We start from the raw sequence: 19,155 nt of genomic DNA, 5'->3' as shown, positions 1-19,155 counted from the left end.
CAGGCATGCGTTCATAAGTGAGAATGATGATGAGCGTCACATAATCATCACATTCATCATGTTCTTCGGTGCGAATGGATATCTTAGAAGCGAAATAAGTTGAATTGAATAGAAAAACAGTAGTACTTTGCATTAAATCATGAGGAACAGCAGAGCTCCACACCTTAATCTATGGAGTGCAGAAACTCTACCATTGAAAATACATAAGTGATAATGGAGTTCATTGGTCTCGGCCCCAGAGGGGAACCGGAGTAACCAAGACTAAGACTGTGAATACAATGATAAAAAGTTCTATATATACTAGACTAGCTACTAGGGTTTACAGAAGTAAGTAATTGATGCATAAATCCACTTCCGGGGCCCACTTGGTGTGTGCTTGGGCTGAGCTTGAAGTTTACACGTGCAGAGGCTTCTTTTGGAGTTGAACGCCAAGTTGTAACGTGTTTTTGGCGTTCAACTCTGGTTTGTGACGTGTTTCTGGCGTTTAACTCCAGACTGCAGCGTAGAACTGGCGTTCAACGCCCTTTTACGTCGTCTAAACTTAGGCAAAGTATGAACTATTATATATTTCTGGAAAGCCCTGGATGTCTAATTTCCAACGCCATTGAGAGCGCGCCATTTGGAGTTCTGTAGCTCCAGAAAATCCACTTTGAGTGCAGGGAGGTCAGAATCCAACAGCATCAGCAGTCCTTCTTCAACCTCTGAATCTGATTTTTGTTCAAGTCCCTCAATTTCAGCCAGAAAATACCTGAAATCACAGAAAAACACACAAACTCATAGTAAAGTCCAGAAATGTGAATTTAACATAAAAACTAATAAAAACATCCCTAAAAGTAACTAGATCCTACTAAAAACATACTAAAAATAATGCCAAAAAGCGTATAAATTATCCGCTCATCAGTTGTGTTACCCCTAGCATGGAGGAACCCGAAATATTCACATCCACCTCAAACCCAAGTGATGGGAGCTCTGATGAAGGGGATGGTGAAGGTTCCGGTCCCGACCGTCTCTTGCGTATTATTCGTAGCGCGGAGGACCGTGCTAATTTCTAAAGTGTGGGGAGGTCGTTCGACTGATCTCCATGGGTAACAATCTCTTCCCTTCAATACCCATGGATTTATCTTTTGCTTAGAAGTTAGTATATTGCATGTGTAGTTAGTTTTGCTTGTAAATACCCTTTGCATGATAGTTAGTTTCTATAGAGTTACTTGGTCAAAACAATAACTTCCTTATCAAGAAACTGTGTTTTGGGTGACCTACCAAAATTCTAAAAAATTTTTGCAGTGAACTTGCTTTAAGAATGTATTTGGAACATAGTGATTGAGCTAAGAACACAAGCATGAAAGTTTTGAGCCTATTGCATGGTTACATCTTCTAACCATTATTTCCATTCTTGTGTGCATATCTCTCTCTATGATTGCGATCCTTGCTTTGTCTGATTCTATATATCCATTGCTTTGTGTATGAATGCATTTACATGATTGAGGCCATCATTTCAATAGTCACTTTTCCCAAATGGCCTTAACCCTTTCATCTACCATTGCTAACCCATTTTGAGCCTATGATGAACCCTCTTTGTTCTTGAAAAGAGCACATCAACAACCCTAAGTGAAAAACTATGAATGTCCCTAAATTTGAATCCTTGATTAGTTTAGGTAAGTTAGGATGTGTATCATTCAAATAGGAGGGTATACTTGGGAAATTCGGGTAGATATATAGGTGTGTAATTGTAGTGTAATTAAAAATTCTAGAATTTGGGAACATACTCATGTGTTGAATGATTAAACTGTATGCATTGAAACTTTTGTTCACAAAGAAACCCTAAGAAAATGGGATAATAAAAAAAAAGAGAGAAGAGAAAAGAAAAGAGAGAAAGCAATGAAAGGGGACAAAGATGCCCCAAGATAAAGCAACAAAAAAAAAATAATGCATATGGGTGTGAATTGAAAATAATGCATGAGTATGCAAAAAGAGTAAAACTCAAGGGTAGCTAGGTAATGTATTGTAGTTGTATAGGTTGTTCTATGTGTCTAGTGGATCCTAGGTTGATCAAGGACTCAAATTTTAAGCCCACTTGGCCATATACATCTTTACCTTCACCCTAGCCCCATTACAACCCATGAATAAGACCTCATGATACTTGTAAGCATGCATTGAGTAATTGTTGATTGTTAGATGAAAGACAAATCTTGAAAAGCATGATTAGGAGAAGATTGAGTGACGAACCCTATACACTTGAGCGAATAGAGTGGATACACTTCCGGTGAGGGTTCGATGCTCAATGCTTGTTCCCGGCTTTCACAAGCGTTTGCTTAGCAAGTTATATGCACTCCTTAGTGATATTCAATTTGGTAGGATTCATGAATTACATACTATTTTCACCCTATATGCTCACACGTATTCTTGGAGGATAGATTCACTCTTGACCAAGTAGGTAGATGATTTTACATTAGTTGCATGCATCCACTTAGGTAGTTTTCATTTCATAAACCCTTTCTAATCATGATCTTTGGTCTTTTTATTTTAAGCATGAGGACATGCTTGGTTTAAGTGTGGGGAGATTTGATAAACCCTAATTTTGTGGTTTATCTTGTGCTTATTTTGGGGGATTTTATCAACATTTCTCACACTTATTCGCAAAAAATGCATGGTTTTGTGTTCACTTCCCAATATTGCTCCATGATGGAAAATATGCTTATTTTGCCTTAAAATTGCCATATTTTAATCCTCTTCTATTGCCATTCAATGCCGTGATGTATTTGTTGAGTAATTTTAGGAGTTATAGGGTAGGAATGACTTAGAAGAGAGGGAGAAAGCATGTACAAAAAGGGAGGAACATGAAGAATTGAGATCTTGGAAAAAGCAGCATCGGCGCGCCCGCGCACTCCACGCGCACGCGTGGATGAGGTTGGCTGGAAGCGGCGCGCAAGGATGAACGCATCCGCGCGGATCAGAAGATTCCTATCGATGCGCACGCACGCTTGGCGCGCACGCGTGGATCGCAAAAGCAATCGGTGCGCATGCACGTATGGCGCGCACGCGTGGGAAGCTGCACGTGACCTCATTAAAGGAAATTGTGCCTGGCGATTTCTGAGGCTCATGTGGCCCAATTTCAAGCTGTTTTTGCTTGGAAAAAGACCCAAGGATGCTAGAGGGAAAGGGGGGATCAATCATTTTACACTAGGACATAATTTTTAGCTAGTTTTTGGTTCTTGGGTGATTCTAGAGAGAGAAACCCTTGTTCCTCTCTAGATCTAGTTTTAATTTGATCTTCCCTTGTTGATTTATGAATTGGATCTTGTTAATTGCTAGTTTTAATTGTTCAATTTGAATTCCTTGCTACAATTTTGCTTATATCTTGTGATAGTTTATGAATCCTTGTTACTTGTCATTTTATACCCATTTCATGAATGTTGTGATTCTTGACTTGTTGATGTTACATTGATGATTTCTATGTTTAGTCTTGTTGTTTTGATGATTGTATGTTGATAATTGTTAGTGGGTATTTGTAGATTCCAATTTAATTGCTATTTTAAACATGTCTTTTGTTAATGCTTACCATGTGTTCGATGAATTGTTTACTTTGATTATGGAGTAGTCTTCTTTACTCTTGGCCTAGGTCAAGGGAATTGGGTAAACTTGAGTCATTGGGTCTAATGGATTTGATGATTTGGGAGCCCTTAGTGGTCAATTTGATACTCATTGACGCCAACCCACTACTAATCTAATTAGTAGGTAGGTTGGGACTTATGGGTTGATGTGATCAAAGCCATTTGACGTACTTCAAGTCTAGGAGTAGATATCACGTACTTAAGACTTTGAGGGTAGACTTAATGAGCTTGGTTCCTTATAATTGTCCAGATATGGTTGTTAGACAAGGATGGTGATCCCAATTCCCATGCCTAGCCAAGAGTTGCTTTTATTATTCATATTTGAAAACCAACTTTCTCAATTATTTGCTTTAGTTATAGTTACTTGTTTGGTTTATAATAGAATTAAGTGGAATGTTACTTATTCATTGGAATTGCTCATGTTTTGCTTAGTTAATTGAATTAGTTTGTTGCAATTTAAGATTACTTGCTTGTTAAGATTCCCATTTATTTTCATGCTCATAACTCACAACCCCGGATTTCTAACTAATGTTGAAGCATATGTTTGCCCATTCCTTGTGAGACGACCCGAGGTTTGAATACTTCGGTTATTTCTATTAGGGTTGAACTTGTGACAACCAAATCCCTCTTCTAAATTTGACACCCGAGGATTGTTGTTGGTAGAGCTATACTTGCAACGCAATTTTATTGAAGAAAATCTTTACCAATACACCCTTGGGGACAATCGTTCGTCAGTGAGTCTTTAAGGTATCTTCATCTTCTATCCAATTTTCGTTTGTATCTCTTAACTTTAAAATCTTATTCTTTCCTCTTCTTACGATGGTTTTTGTATGATAGTATCTAGTATTTCTATCTCCCTCGATAATCCAATTTTGCCTAGATTTCTGCATCCAAAAGGTTTTCTCTCTATCCAAAATGTCATTGAGTTCTTTATTTAATTTTTGCTCTAACTCCTCCAAAAAGGGGTTATTTCCATAAGAGGCACTCCTTTGGATCCCTGTGATTCTGTTCAATATAGTTCTATTAGCTTTGAATATGTTTCCAAAAATATCTTTATTCCACTTCAGCAGATCATTCTTTAGGTTTCTTAATGCCGAAGGGAGTGTATTATCTCTGTTCCAGCTGTCTTTGAGGCAGTGTTGAAAGTCTGGATGGTGAGTCCACATAGCCTCAAATCTAAAGGGCTTTTTTCCTTCTCCGTTAATAAGCTTCACATTCTGAATGAGGATGGGATGATGATCTGAGTTTGTTCTGGTAAGAACTTCAGTAGTCGCTTTATGAAATCTCGTTCTCCAAAAGTGGTTTGATAGGGCTCTATCCAGTCTCTTAAAGACTCTGTCTTGACCTTCCCATTTAGGACCTTTCCAGGTAAATCTAGGGCCAACGAACCCTAGATCTATGAGTCTGCAACTATTGATCCAATTTGAAAAAATATTGCAAGCTCTGATATTCACAGCTGCCCCTCCTTTCTTTTCCGATGCTTCCTTAATTTCATTAAAATCTCCAGCTACGAGCCAATCTCCTGCCATTGAGTTCGCAATGTGCACAAGCTTTGGCCACAAAAGTTTTCTGATTTGATTATTTGGACTAGCATAGACCGCAGTTAAATACCTTTCTTTCTCTCCGTTGACTTGAACTCTAACATGTATGTATTGACTATGCATTTCCATCATGGTGATGTCAATGTCCATCCTATTCCAGAGAATCCAAATTCCACCCACAAACCCTTGAGCTTCCTCTCTTATGGATTTAGTAAAACCAAGATGTTGAATAACTCTAGTGGCTGTATCTCTACTACATTTAATTTCAAGAAGAATAGTGATGTCAGGTTTGTATTGGTTTATCATATTTTTAAGAGTGCGTCTAAAAGTACCACTAGCCGCACCTCTCACATTCCAAATTAAACTAATCATTAAACAGAAACGAAAAAATAAATAAAAACCAAAGGATACATAAGAAACCACATCAGGCTAAGTGCATCTGAGTGTCATTCAGCACACTATTGACAGGGGTTGTAAAATCAACTCCCTTAAGTAAGCTTTGATGTGTATCTTTCTCTTCGTTCTCTGTCTCCATCATCTCCTTTCCTCCTTCATCTGTGATCATGGGATCAGGTGGTTTTCTTTCATTTGGTGGGGATTGGATTGAGGGTGCAATCTCTTCTTCCATTATTGTTGGTGAAGAGAAATTTTCCTCTACCCAATTTTCTTCATGGTGAATGACTTCTTTGTGGTCTTTGTTGTGTGCTTTTTTTTCTATTTGTCTTTCTCCTTATTTCTTGTATTGTGGTGCTGTCAAGGAACTTCCTGTAGCTTTACTACCTGTTTTACTATTATCCACTTCTGTTATTTTTCCTTTGGGTTGGATCTGTTTGTTTTCTGCGTTCTTCTTCTTTTTGTTTGTGTATTTTCTCTTTTTGTCGTTTTGTTTTCCTTTGTAGTATCATTGTTGTTTCCTTGCTCTTCTCCTTGTGCTACTTCAATCCTTTCCTCATGCTCTGGTGTCGAGTCTTCCACTTGTAGAACACTATATCTGGACTGGTTTTCTTTGTTGCTTTGCTTCTCTTTAGCTCTGCTTGATCCACCTCCCTGTTTGGTTTCTTCATTCTTCTTTCCCCTTTTTGGCCTCTGCACTACCATCCATGCTCCATAGTTGTCATTCTGCTCTATCATAATTTGCTTGCTTTTCTCTTTTTTGTTCAAATTATTTTCCATTGCTGGTTCTTCTGCAATTTGCTCATTTTGTTTTTCATACTGATTTTCTTCTTTTTCATATGTGCTTTGTTCGCTGCTTTCCACTCCTGCTGCCACCTCTTTCTCTTTTCTTATATTGCAATGCTGTTGATCATGGTCTATTCTTCCACATATAAAACAGATTTGGTGGATTCCTTCATACTCCACATGGTACTCTTCTCCATTAATCAAATACTTTCCCATCAAAGGTTTGGTGAGATCTACCTCTACACATAGCAGGGCGAATTTTCCTCTACACAGATTGGCTGTGTTATTATCAACCTTTACCGTTCTTCCAATAAGATTACCTATTTTCCTCAATATGGTTCCGTTATAAAGCTCAATCGGCAAACCCGGTAACCTCACCCATGCTGTGATTTTGTCAATTATAGCTCTTAGTGGATTAAAATTTGGCTCCCACAGCCTGACAGTTAGGTAGTGGTCATAAACCTTCCAAAGCCCCTCCATGAGGGCAAAGTCAAAATCCTCACTAGCATAGAATTTGACTAGATAAAAATCGTTGCTTAAGTCAATAACGTCTACGGTCCCTTTTTTGTTCCACATGGCCTCTAACCTTCTTTTGACAGCATATCCCACCCTTTTACCCATCAACTTTACTATTAAGGTATTCCACCATGGCTTCCAAAGTTCTCTCTCAATAGCATCAGTGCATCACTAATGACGATATTATAGAGGCCCTCTTTAGTCTTCTCTACTCTTATGTTCTCTGTGTTGCAAGTGTCAGTTTCCTCTTCTCGATGCTCTTTCTCTTCTTTGCCATCTTCACTGCTTATGTTTCCTTCTTTACTAAGTTCAATGATGTCTTCTTCCATTTGGTCTTTAGTGAGTCCACCTCTTACCATTTGGGCAAAAGATTTTTCAGCTTTAAAGTTCCCCTCTAATTCCATGCTGTCTCGCATCCATTCCTCATCTCTTGGTAGGAGAAGTTGAGTGCCAGTAAAACCTTCTCCATCTTTTCTTACCTTTTTAATACTTCTCTTAAGTTGGTCTTGTTGATGCTCATGAGAGGGTCCCGTAGGACCTCCGGCACCGGACATCAGGCTGGAAAAATTTCAAACGGACAGAAAATGAAAGTTGTACGGAGAGAAAACGGCTATTTTTTTTTTTTTCGTGGTTGGAGCTGTTAGTTTTATATGTCTATTATTGTATGATTCCACTCTAAAAGTTTATAACCAATTTTTCTGTCCCAATTTGGTGGGTTGCATGAAATTCACCTAAGGCTAAGGCGAATTATAACTAATTTTATTCAGCTTGCCTAGGGGTTGGGATGGAACTTTTTCCAATGAAAAAAAAATAGATCTTGAAAAATAAAGATAGATTAATGTTTTTCTAAAATTAAAATTTTTATTTTATTTAAAAAATCCAAATTTAAAATACATTAACTAATGTAAGTATGTAATTTGGATATTTATTTATATTTGTTTCATTAGCCAGCATAGTTCAAATTTCATCTTCTAAATTTTTTTTATTACTTTTAATTCTTTTAATTAAAGATAACCGGATTTGATAAGACAAGGACCGAAGAAAAGATGAGACAAGCAGCATTAATCTAACAGCACTTCTCATTAGTTATGAAATCTACATTTGATATTATCTATTTGTTCTAATACATTGAAATATCATCAGTAATATATTACTTCTCTAAAATTTAAACACCATTTAAGTCAAAAAAATTGGTAATCAAAACACAGAGCAAAAGAAAAGAAAGACTAACATATCTTAATTTATCTGAAGAACATCAATATCAATAGTAACTAGAAAATGAGATACCTTGAAGCCAAGATCCTAGGGGCATCAAAAACATGATCAAAATTTTGATACAATATATATGATCAAGGTTAATTCATTTTAGAGATTAATTCGTTGATGACATCCTCCCGATTCCCAGAGTCTCCACCATCCTTGAAAAGGGTTTTTGATCCTGTCAATCCTCCGACTGGTTTGTTGAGATCGAAGGGCCACATAAGTTGGATAACTTCCTTAAAGTGTGGACCAACATTATATATCTGATGCACCATGTCTTCTATGCATACAATACCATACTTCCCCAATTCCTACAAATAAAAGAATATTAATCGCAAATACAATGAAGGGGGAAATCACAGTTAAACGAGGAACACCATATATTACCTGCTCAACAATGTTATTATCTGTCAACGGAACTTTCCGCTTCTCTATTTTCATGTGCCCCTTCTTGTAGATTAGCTCCTTTATGCTCTTAAGATTTGGGTATCTACAAAAGAAACAGATTTTCAAGAAATCAAGAATAATTTTAACATCATCCGCTAAACCATTACTTACGATACTATACGTAATAAGTAAACACTGAGCCATTATTTGAAGATTTATTCTTCAACACAGATAAGCCCAACTAACAATCTAACATCAACAATACATAAACATCCATATGGAAATTTCAATCATATTCATCTAATAAACTTTCTCTAGTTTTATTTACATTAATGTAGTCCTGACTCCCATGAGCATCTTAGGTTCACTCACAAGCAATGTAGCTAGTTACTTGGTCTCAAGTCTGAAGTTAAATTAAAACAACTTATAATTAACTAAAACTTATGTAGTATAATAATAGTTAAAATCTTCAGTACAAAATATCTTCAACATAAAAAAGCAACTACCAAATAGATATGAAACACAAAATATCGTATATAAGTTATCAAGTAACTCATTTGACCTTGCTATGCCTACAATTGAAGCGAAAAATTCTATTCATATCAAGACATAATAAACTACATAATATACAATTATATAATAGTAAATGTTTCAGCCCCAGGATGGAAGATATAATACAACCAACTGCAGTTAACTTGAAGTGATAATTCCAAATTTAATAGTTCGGTACCAACACAAAACACACTCCTAATTCTATACAACTCCACAGCTAAAAACCAATTCAACTTCAAATTTTATGGAAGCTCCATAAAGCTACCCTTGCCAATGACAGCTAGAAACATAATCACCCCATAACAAATATTTATATTTAACTAGTTATAGAACAAATTAAAAAAATGTTGGTCTTACCCATAGGTAACAAATGGTTCCACCCTCTGCAACTTGGCTAACACTCCATCTGATGGCTTCAAAAAGACAGCATTGAATACTCTTCTCAACCCCAAGCTGTACAAATTCTTTCTTGTTTTCGGATGCATATCATTTTTCCTAAAATAACAAAAGGGAGGATACAAACACTTCCTTGTATTCACATAACCAAAAAGGAGAGACAATGAGAGAGGTACACACCCGTGAATCCGAATGACAATTAAGGGCTTGGAGTCTGAGTTCAGCTGTGGAAGTTTCCTCTTTACTCTGCGCTTCATTCTAATAAGGTCCAGCTCCTACACATGATTATAGCAACAATCACGCAACTCAGAAATAGAATGAATCATGTTCTGGCAGAGACAGAGAGTGATAGGAGTTACCATGTTGCGATATTGAATAACAAAATCCTCGGGCTTTTTTATGGTAGCGTCCTTGTTCTTGTTAGGTTGGAAGTTGGAGCGCTCTAATTGAGCCTTTTTCCTAAGAGCCCATGCTTCGTTGCTTTTTCGCTTCTTGAGTATAACCTCTGGTATGAAGTTCAATGGTTTTGATTCCTCTTCTGCCATATTCTGCTATTTGCATACAAACCTTGCAGCTTAGAAATTAGAGCACACACACACACAGAGAGAAGAGAGAGTCACCGGCGAAGAAGGTATAGTAGATGAGAAATCCCAACAAATTAGGACCAGCAATAACAACAAATTTTACTGAAAACTAAAAATTAGGACCATCAACAACAGATTAGGAGCAGCAACATCAAATTAACAAAGATTCAGATACAACTATCACTATATCAGTGCTCTAACCAAAAATCTGTTCTCAAACAACAACAAAAAACCAAAAATTAGGAATTATTATCAAATAAAAAATTAGGACCACCAACAACAAATTAGGGCCAGTAACAGCAACAAATTTACTCCAAAAATTGGTGAATATACTGACCTCCGAAGAAGACATTGTTGAGTTGCAGGAGAGGTCTTGAACTTCTGCTATTGCTCGGCGAGGAGAGGGCTGCTCGGTTTATCACGACGGCTGGCGCTCTCTGCTACGGCTGCGACGGAGAAGAGCGCTGCGGTTGGGACTCGCGATGACGAAGGCACCACTGCTCCTGCGTGAGAAGGATGGAGGAGGAGGAATGGTCGAATGGAGGATGGACTGCTCAGTGCTCACTCTCTCAGAGCATACATCGAGGGAAGGATGGGAATTCAGAACAAAAAAAAAATGAGGGAGGGAGGTGCCGCGTGACTCGCTTAAGGTTAGGGCCAGGGTTTTGTTTCTAGGTTAAGGGCCAAAATAGTAAAATCCCATCACTGTAGGCTAACCCTCCGTTCAGTTTGGTTCGGTTCGGTTTCATCGCGTCAATCGAAAACCGACCGAACCGGTCAGTTTTATAAAAAAACGTTTTTCTTTTAATTCGATTGTGGTAAATTTTGGTTTAGCATTGGTTCGGTACTTATACTCCTAGACTCCTAGAGTGGCGATGGCGCTAGCAAAGGTTGAAAAAGATAACGTCCTTTCGCATTTAAACGTTACTTCTTTGTTGGGTTAGGTGTCCGAAACTCAAACAACTAGTCCTATTAAATTACAATTATCCAAAATTCTAGTGAGACCATATAGATAGCCCCTTTGAACTCTTTTCTAGGAATTTTTGTTTTCCTGGATGAAAACCATTCAACAAAATAATTTACAATAGTATAATTTTTTTATAAGATATCAAATATATATTTATACTTGATGACTGATTCATAATTTTTTTTTTCAAAGGCAAGTGAATTTTATTTAATTGCAACAAAATTATAATATTGTCCAAAATAGTATAAAAAAGAAAACTAACTTCTAAGATACATATAAAATAATAATATTAAATAATTCAAATAATAATTTCATACTCATTTTTTGTGATTATATCACTTAAAATAATCCATTTTTTCATATATTTCAAATACAATAAATTATCTTAAAATTACTTCAGTTAAAATATCCAAACAAATTAATTATCTCGTATAATCAATTATTTTAAAAAACAATTATATAAATAAAAATTATTAAAATAAATATAATTTTTCAACATTTGTAATTATTATTGGCTTATATTGCTAATCTAGCTGCCCAGTTTTAAAAACTATTGATCAGTTTCGTCTACCAGTAGATTATGTTTTACTCATACTAGCTATATTTTTTCAAATTCTTATAACCAAATCTCAGATTGACAGTTTAGAGCATATTAATTAGGAACACATTGATGATAAACAAAAGCATTCAGTGCACCGATGAAAAATTAGATCTTGTGATGTCCATAATATGATGCGGTACAGATTACAGCAAATAAAAAGTTACACTAAGACGTCAACTTTTTTTTTTCCATGGTATCCTCCAGTCCAACAGACAAAGGATTAATCCGTCGCAGATCGGAGCTCTATTTAAGAGTTTGTCGCTGGCCAATGGGTTGCTGCATGTACAAGGCGGGATTCAAACCCCCAACATTTGTTTAAGCGAACAAATGAGCTGACCACTCGACCAACCCAAGTTGGTTCTAAGACATCAACTATAGCATCTAATACTATAATAATGCGGTCACTACAAAAACAATTATCGCAGTGCATCATACATTTGGGCGGAGTCATAACGGTGATGCGTGGAGCATTTTTCCTTTTTTTTTAAGTGAATTTGTATTTAAATTTATAAGTTTAATCAATATTTAAATATTTTTTAGTCATTATAAATGCTACTTTGAATTGTGTATAATTTAGTTTATTTCAAATAGCATTTTGAATAAATTTGACAGAATTTACGTGAAAAAACAGAGCCACGACAAATCCAAAGAAGTGGCGCCAAGAGCGCTATAATCTCCCATTGCATTTGGTCTCAGTGAAGCCAAACTTGGAAAATTCCAAATTTGGCGCCACACTCACGCGACTCAAGAATCACTGCATCAAGTCAAATTTGGAATATTCCAAGTTTGGCTTCATGATCACTCACCCCAGGAATTTTATGGCGTTGAAGTGAAGTCAAACTTGGAATTTCCTAAATTTGACTTCATGATCACTGTAATTGTTAGATTTTATACGGGTATGGTGGCGCCAAACTTGGCCCATCCCAAGTTTAGCGCCACAACTAATCCTAAGGTGGTTCCTATTCGTCCAAGGAGCAGCACAAAATCAATTTTATTTATTTTGATTAAATTTTATTTTATTTTACAATAGGAAAATATATTATTTAGTTTTAGAAAGTATATTTTACATTAATTAGGATTAGATATAAAAGGAAAAAGATTTAGCCCTTCGAGGACTCTTCTCTTCTCTCTTACCTCATTCTGCACTTTTACAGTTTTTCAGAATCCTTGTTTTCTCTCTAAACCATGAGCAACTAAACCTCCACTGTTAAGGTTAGGAGCTCTGTTTATTGTATGGATTGATACTATTACTTTTCTATTTTAATTCATGTATTAATTTCAATTCCAAGAAATTATTTTCGTTCTTCGTCTTATGAATCTGGGTGGAACGGAAGTATGATCCTTATTCTAATTGAGTTTTTGTAAACCTTGAAAAAGCAATTTACCTTAACAACAGCTTGAAAACAAATTCTCCTAAATCACTAATTATCTGTACTTAACAGGATATGTGACATATAATCATCTTATATTTAGATAATTAGGATTTCTGTGGCACATAAATTAGTTTTGAACTTAACCCTCTAATCAGAGTCAAGTGACCAAGGAATTGGCGGTTGATGAAGGTTAGAGGAGACTAAAAAGGTTTAAGGAATTAGAGTTTAGTCACATATAATTTTTCATGAATTGAATCTTTCATGATTAAAGTAGTTGGTAAGAAAAGTTAATCCAGAAAATAAACATCTCTGAAACCTTAACTGTTTTACTCATATATTTCACAACCCATTTACTGCTTCTTTTCTAATTTTCTGAATTTACTGTTTAAAGCAATTGAGACCCAAACACTCTTTTCTGCTTGTCTAACTAAGTAAATTAATCAACCATTGTTGCTTGATCCATCAATCCTCGTGGGATCGATCCTTACTCACCTGAGGTATTACTTGGTACGACCCAGTGCACTTGCCGGTTTAGTTGTGGTATTCTAATTCTGCATTAACTGGTAAGTAGGCTAAGGGGACACTGTCTTGCCATATGTAGCTGGAGTACTCGCCTGTACAACTACATAACCAACAGACTGGGGAATAGACTGCTCATAGCCAATCTGAGTTGGTGCAGGTTGAACATAATCCTGGATGACCACTTGGTGCTACACTATATATATGTGGTTGCAGTGCCACTAGCATAGGCAGGATCTTGGGGTGCCTGGTAGCCATAACCTGCATTGTTGTTAGGAGCATGTTGGTCGGTGTAAGCTTGCTATGTAAAAGAGTACAACCTATAATGATACGGAACGTAACCCAGGATAAGATGGAAGATCAAAGAAAGGGACTCCTCTACCTCAATTTGATTTCCTGATGCAACAGTTAAGGAAATCACTCTACCTCACCTGTTCACACCCAAGTTTCTCAAAGAAACTCAAAGAAAATTTCATTCATTAAAATTAAGGAAAAAAAATGGCTACTAGATTTTAGAGGGTTTTTATACCTCTTAAAATTAAATCCCTAACTCATAAGTTCACTAGAATAAAATATGGGCCAAATCATAATTGGGCATAAAACAAACAAATAACAAAAATAAAATAAATATAGAATAAATTCTAAGAAAGTGATGTCTCGTTTAATTCATCTTGACTAATGAGAGTCTTCAATGCATCTTGTAAAATAGTAAGACGTGTGACTTTTGATAATCGTTAATCATTGTCTTGCCCAATTCTTGATGCATCTCCTGAACACATGATTTAGCCATATTTGTAAAACCTTCTTTTATTCTCTTAGTTGTTGCTCTTGTAATTGGACCAATTGGCATATGATAGTTCTCAGTTTGTCCCATAGGGCTCGTATCATTCCCTCCCTCCTGAAAAAGATTCGTCCTCGAATCTGCATCACAAGCAAAAGGAGATAGGTCAGAGACATTAAAAGTAGCCGATACATTATACTCACCCGGAAGGTCAATCTTGTAAGCATTGTTATTGACCCTTTCGAGCACTTGAAATGGACCATCACCCCTAGGGTCTAACTTGGATTTTCTTTGAGTAGGAAATCTCTCCTTTCTCAAATGAACCCATACCCAGTCACCAGGTTCAAAGATAAGTTGTCTTCGACCTTTATTCACCCGTTGGGCTATCAACTTATTTTTCTGTTCAAGCGATTCACGTGCTTTCAAGTGCATTGCTTTAACCTTTTCAGCTTTACCTTCTACATCCAAGGTAACAATATCACTCAAAGGCAAAGGTAATAAGTCTAAAATAGTTAAAGGATTAAAACCATAAACAAGTTCAAAAGGAGAAAATCCAGTAGAAGAATGAATAGTTCTATTATAAGCAAACTCAATAAAAGGTAAACAATCTTCCCAAGTTTTCAAATTCTTACCAACAACAGCACGTAATAAGGTCCCTAATGTTCTATTTACTACTTCAGTTTGACCATCAGTTTGAGGATGACAAGTAGTGGAGTATAATAATTTTGTGCCTAATTTACCCCATAAAACTTTCTAAAAATGACTCAAAAATTTTACGTCACGATCATAAACAATAGTTTGGGGAACACCATGCAAACACACAACCTCTCTAAAGAACAGATCAGCAATATTTGTTGCATCATCAGTTTTATGGCATGCAATAAAATGAGTCATTTTACTAAATCTGTCTACCACAACAAAAATGCTATCTCGACCTTTTTTTTGTTCGAGGCAAACCAAGAACAAAATCCATAGAAATATCAACCCACGGATGCATAGGAACAGGTAAAGGGGCATACAAACCATGTGGTAAAGACTTAGATTTAGCCTGTTTACATGCAACACACTTAGCACAAAATTTTTCAACATCTCTACGCATGCGTGGCCAGTAAAAATGTTCAGATAACACATCCAATGTCTTTTGCACACCAAAATGACCCATCAAACCCCCATTATGTGATTCAAGAACAAGTAAGTCCCTCACAGAACAAGCAGGCACACAAATTCTATTACCACGAAACAGAAAACCTTCATGTCTATAAAATTTGTTAAATGCACTATGTTCACAAGAGGCATAAATAGCAGAAAAGTCAGAATCAGTGACATACAACTCCTTTAAAAACTCAAATCCCAATAACTTAGAGGTAAGTGTAGTAATCAAAGCATACCTCCAAGATAAAGCATCAGCAACGACATTATCTTTACCTTGTTTAAAGGCAATCACATAAGGAAATGTTTCAATAAATTCCACCCATTTAGCATGTCTTTTATCAAGCTTACCTTGTCCTTTTAAGTGCTTCAAAGATTCATGATCCGTGTGAATCATAAACTCCTTAGGTAAGAGGTAGTGTTGCCAAACCTCTAAAGCCCGAACCAAAGCATATAATTCTTTGTCATATGTTGAATATTTACGCTGAGCTAAATTCAACTTTTCACTGAAGAAGGCAATGGCTCGTTTTTCCTGCATTAAAACAGCACCTATACCGATCCCAGAAGCATCACATTCAATCTCAAAGGTTTTATCAAAGTTAGGTAAAACAAGAATAGGAGCAGAACACAAACAGTCTTTTAGGGCATGAAATGCAATGTCTTGTTCTCTTTCCCATTTAAATCCAACATCCTTTTTTATAACCTCTGTGAGAGGCACAGCAATGGTAGAAAAATTTTTTACAAATCTTCTATAAAACCCAGCTAACCTATGAAAACTTCGTACCTCAGAAGCATTCTTAGGCGTTGGCCATTCACGAATAGCCTTTACCTTTTTCTCATCAACTTCAATTCCACTCGCGCTCACAACAAAACCAAGAAATATAACTCGATCAATACAAAAAGTGCACTTTTTAAGATTAGCATATAATTTTTCTTTTCGAAGCACTTCCAAAACAGCTGAAACATGTGACAAGTGGTCATCCAAACAAGTGCTATAAATGAGAATATCATCAAAATAAACAACAACAAATTTACCCAAAAAGTCTCGCAAAACATGGTTCATTAGACGCATAAAAGTACTAGGGGCATTAGTTAACCTAAAAGGCATTACTAACCACTCATATAACCCATGTTTTGTTTTAAATGTAGTCTTCCATTCATCCCCTGATTTCATTCTAATTTGATGATACCCACTTTTCAAATCAATTTTAGTGAATATGCATGCACCATATAACTCATCAAGCATGTCATCTAACCTAGGGATAGGATAACGATACTTTATCATAATTTTATTGACTGCATGACAATCCACACACATTCGCCAAGTACCATCCTTCTTTGGAACCAACAAAACTGGTACAGCACATGGACTCATACTCTCCCATATATGACCTTTGGCTAATAACTCATCCACTTGCCTTTGAAGCTCCTTTGTCTCTTCAGAATTACTCCTATAGGCTGGTCTATTAGGAATGCTAGCACCAGGAATAAAATTAATTTGGTGCTCAATCCCACGTAATGGAGGCAAACCACATGGTACGTCAGTAGGAAAGACATCGGCAAATTCCTGCAACAAAGAGACAAAGCTATTTGGCAAATCTAGGTTAAGGTCAGTGTCAGAGAATAAAGTATCCCTAAACCGAACCATAAACAAAGCTTTCTTGCCTATTAAAGCACTCTTTGAATCTTTCTCTTTTGCGAAGAAACACAATTTGCTCTCAACCTTCTCAATTTTTTTTGTATTTGTACTACTCTCATGACATGGACTCTTTTCTTTCTTTTCACTCACCTTTGGGCCTTTTGCTATATTCTTTTCTCTCATAGCCTCTTTTCTCTCAGATTTTTCTGTGATCTCACATCCCATGTTTCTCTTGGTATCCTGTTGAAGCTTCAACTGGTCAAGGTAAACCTCCTTAGGTGATAAAGGAGCAAGAGTGATCTTGCGACCATTAAAATCAAAGGAAAATCGATTCGTGTAACCATCATGAAGTGCTCGACGGTCGAACTGCCAAGGTCGCCCCAATAATAAATGACAAGCTTGCATTGGCACCACATCACACAATGCCTCATCAACATACTTGCCAACAGAGAATGCAATTGTCACCTGTTTGTCAACCTTGATCTCTCCACTGTCATTCAACCACTGCAACGTATATGGTTTAGGATGTTGAACACATGTCAAACCCAATTTCTCCACCATAAGTGTACTAGCCACATTAGTCTAACTCCCGCCATCAATAATTAGACTACACACTTTTCCACCCACCAAGCATCTAGTGTGAAAAAGATTGTGGCTTTGCTCTAGACTATCTTCTTTCACCTGCAAATTCAAAGCACGTCTAACAACAAGAGATTCACCATGGACTGCATACTCAACATCACCATCAGAACAATCCTCCAAAGATGGCATACTATTATGATCAGAGTCATCACCATGATCAGAATCAAACACAATATTATCTCCTCTAATAACCATCAATCTCCTATTTGGGCAATCACTAGCATAATGACCCATACCATGACACTTGAAGCATTTAATATCTCGATGTCTAGAAGTAGCAGAAGAAGAGTTGGAATTACCTTTCTTCTTCGTAGCATCAAGCAATGCATTGGATTCAACACCCTTAGTCTTTGTTGTGTTAGCACTACGAGACTCCCACTTTGGATTAGCATGCGATAATCCTCTTGGTGCTCTTCTTTGTTATTGCCTCTCCACCTTCATTGCCATACTGACCAAATCCTCCATCTCCACATAATGATGTAACTCCACCACATCAGCAATTTCTCTATTCAAACCACCCATAAATCGTGCCATAGTAACCTCAGTGTCCTCTTCTATGTTGGCAGTAATCATAAGCATTTCCATTTTCTTATGGTAGTCTTCAACGGACTTGGAGCCTTGAGTCAGTCGATGTAACTTCTGATGCACTTCCCTGTAGTAGTACGGAGGCACAAATCGTTTCTTCATGAGGCGCTTCATAAGATCCCAAGACTCTATAGGGTGATCATCATTCCGTCGTCGTGTCTTCACTAGTTCATCCTACCAAAGCAAGGCATAGTCAGAGAATGCAACTGCTGCCAAACGAACCTTTTTTGCCTCAGAGTAATTATGACAAGCAAAAGTTCTTTCCACCTTACGTTCCCACTCCAAATAAACTTCAGGATCATTTCTCCCTTTGAATGGTGGTATTTGCATCTTGATAGCGTTGATATTGCTATCTTGACTTTTATGTCGAGGTGTTATAACCCCATTAGAGTCATCATCAGAAGGTACATGATTCTGACGCCGATTCCGGAAAGGTCCTTGTTTAGTAATCTTGGATAGTGTCTGTGTCACCTCTTGCTTCCATGCTTCCAATTCAGTCAAGCGATTAGTTAAGTGTTGAATGGCCCTTTGCATCAACTCCATGTCAACTAAAGTATCTTCGGAATTAGCTGCCATAACAATGAACCTGTAATAAAAATGTTATAAAAGGACCTCACAATCACTCGCTCACGTGTTTCACTCAAAGATGGATACTCGTATTTATTCTCAAAATTGGCTTTTACCCTCTATTGAACTTACCACTTTTGCCTTTTACCACTCTTGAATCTCTTTGACTGTTGCACTTTAGAAATCAAATAAAAATAAAAGATAGAGAAAATCCGACACAATGATAAGTGGAAAAGATGGACAGAATAATAAAAAGGGACAAAGACACAAAAGACAAAAGATAAGAATAATAAAAAAAATAATAAG

At 36.7% G+C, this 19,155-nt stretch overlaps 3 protein-coding genes across 5 annotated transcripts; all 3 read right to left on the bottom strand.

The window, feature by feature from the left end:
- Positions 1 to 4,342: 4,342 nt before the first annotated feature.
- On the bottom strand, positions 4,343 to 5,458 carry LOC114925792 (uncharacterized). Its single transcript, XM_029294924.1, has one exon. It carries the CDS (start codon positions 5,456 to 5,458, stop codon positions 4,343 to 4,345), a length of 1,116 nt encoding a protein of 371 aa, XP_029150757.1.
- A 2,450-nt stretch (positions 5,459 to 7,908) lies between these two features.
- LOC112771449 (large ribosomal subunit protein uL30z) lies at positions 7,909 to 10,916 on the bottom strand. 3 transcript variants are annotated; one of them, XM_025816203.2, is made up of 6 exons: positions 10,364 to 10,916; positions 9,802 to 9,990; positions 9,623 to 9,717; positions 9,404 to 9,541; positions 8,495 to 8,597; positions 7,909 to 8,418 (listed from the first exon to the last, which is right to left on the bottom strand). In XM_025816203.2, exons 1-6 carry the CDS (start codon positions 10,376 to 10,378, stop codon positions 8,203 to 8,205), a joined length of 756 nt encoding a protein of 251 aa, XP_025671988.1. In that variant the 5' UTR covers positions 10,379 to 10,916; the 3' UTR covers positions 7,909 to 8,202. The 3 variants fall into 3 exon arrangements, with proteins under 3 accessions (XP_025671988.1, XP_072081873.1, XP_025671989.1); XM_072225772.1 differs by having other exon boundaries at positions 9,802 to 10,234; positions 10,364 to 10,704; XM_025816204.3 differs by having other exon boundaries at positions 9,802 to 10,016; positions 10,364 to 10,687.
- Positions 10,917 to 13,682: 2,766 nt separating this feature from the next.
- Positions 13,683 to 17,931, bottom strand: LOC140181398 (uncharacterized). Its single transcript, XM_072224952.1, has 7 exons — positions 17,737 to 17,931; positions 16,452 to 17,559; positions 16,201 to 16,301; positions 15,225 to 15,783; positions 14,471 to 14,770; positions 14,202 to 14,407; positions 13,683 to 13,787 (listed from the first exon to the last, which is right to left on the bottom strand). Exons 1-7 carry the CDS (start codon positions 17,929 to 17,931, stop codon positions 13,683 to 13,685), a joined length of 2,574 nt encoding a protein of 857 aa, XP_072081053.1.
- Between the last annotated feature and the right edge of the window lie 1,224 nt (positions 17,932 to 19,155).

Source organism: Arachis hypogaea, chromosome 18 (assembly GCF_003086295.3).
Source record: "Arachis hypogaea cultivar Tifrunner chromosome 18, arahy.Tifrunner.gnm2.J5K5, whole genome shotgun sequence".
Taxonomy (NCBI): Eukaryota; Viridiplantae; Streptophyta; class Magnoliopsida; order Fabales; family Fabaceae; genus Arachis; species Arachis hypogaea.
The sequence above is the reverse complement of the archived record's forward strand: the minus strand, read 5'-3'. Positions and strand labels throughout refer to the sequence as shown.

What these genes read in the sequence shown, in the direction of transcription:
- LOC114925792 (XM_029294924.1), bottom strand. Translation starts at nt 5,458, where the DNA reads ATGATAAACCAATACAAACCTGACATCACTATTCTTCTTGAAATTAAA.
- LOC112771449 (XM_025816203.2), bottom strand. An exon ending in GAACCATTTGTTACCTATGG is followed by an intron (nt 8,598 to 9,403) that starts GTAAGACCAACA and finishes TTTCTTTTGTAG; the next exon opens with ATACCCAAATCTTAAGAGCA. An exon ending in ATAATAACATTGTTGAGCAG is followed by an intron (nt 8,419 to 8,494) that starts GTAATATATGGT and finishes TTTTATTTGTAG; the next exon opens with GAATTGGGGAAGTATGGTAT.
- LOC140181398 (XM_072224952.1), bottom strand. Translation starts at nt 17,931, where the DNA reads ATGGGTCATTATGCTAGTGATTGCCCAAATAGGAGATTGATGGTTATT. An exon ending in TGTTTTGCGAGACTTTTTGG is followed by an intron (nt 16,302 to 16,451) that starts GTAAATTTGTTG and finishes GTATTGATCGAG; the next exon opens with TTATATTTCTTGGTTTTGTT. An exon ending in TTCTATGGATTTTGTTCTTG is followed by an intron (nt 14,771 to 15,224) that starts GTTTGCCTCGAA and finishes TAACTATTTTAG; the next exon opens with ACTTATTACCTTTGCCTTTG.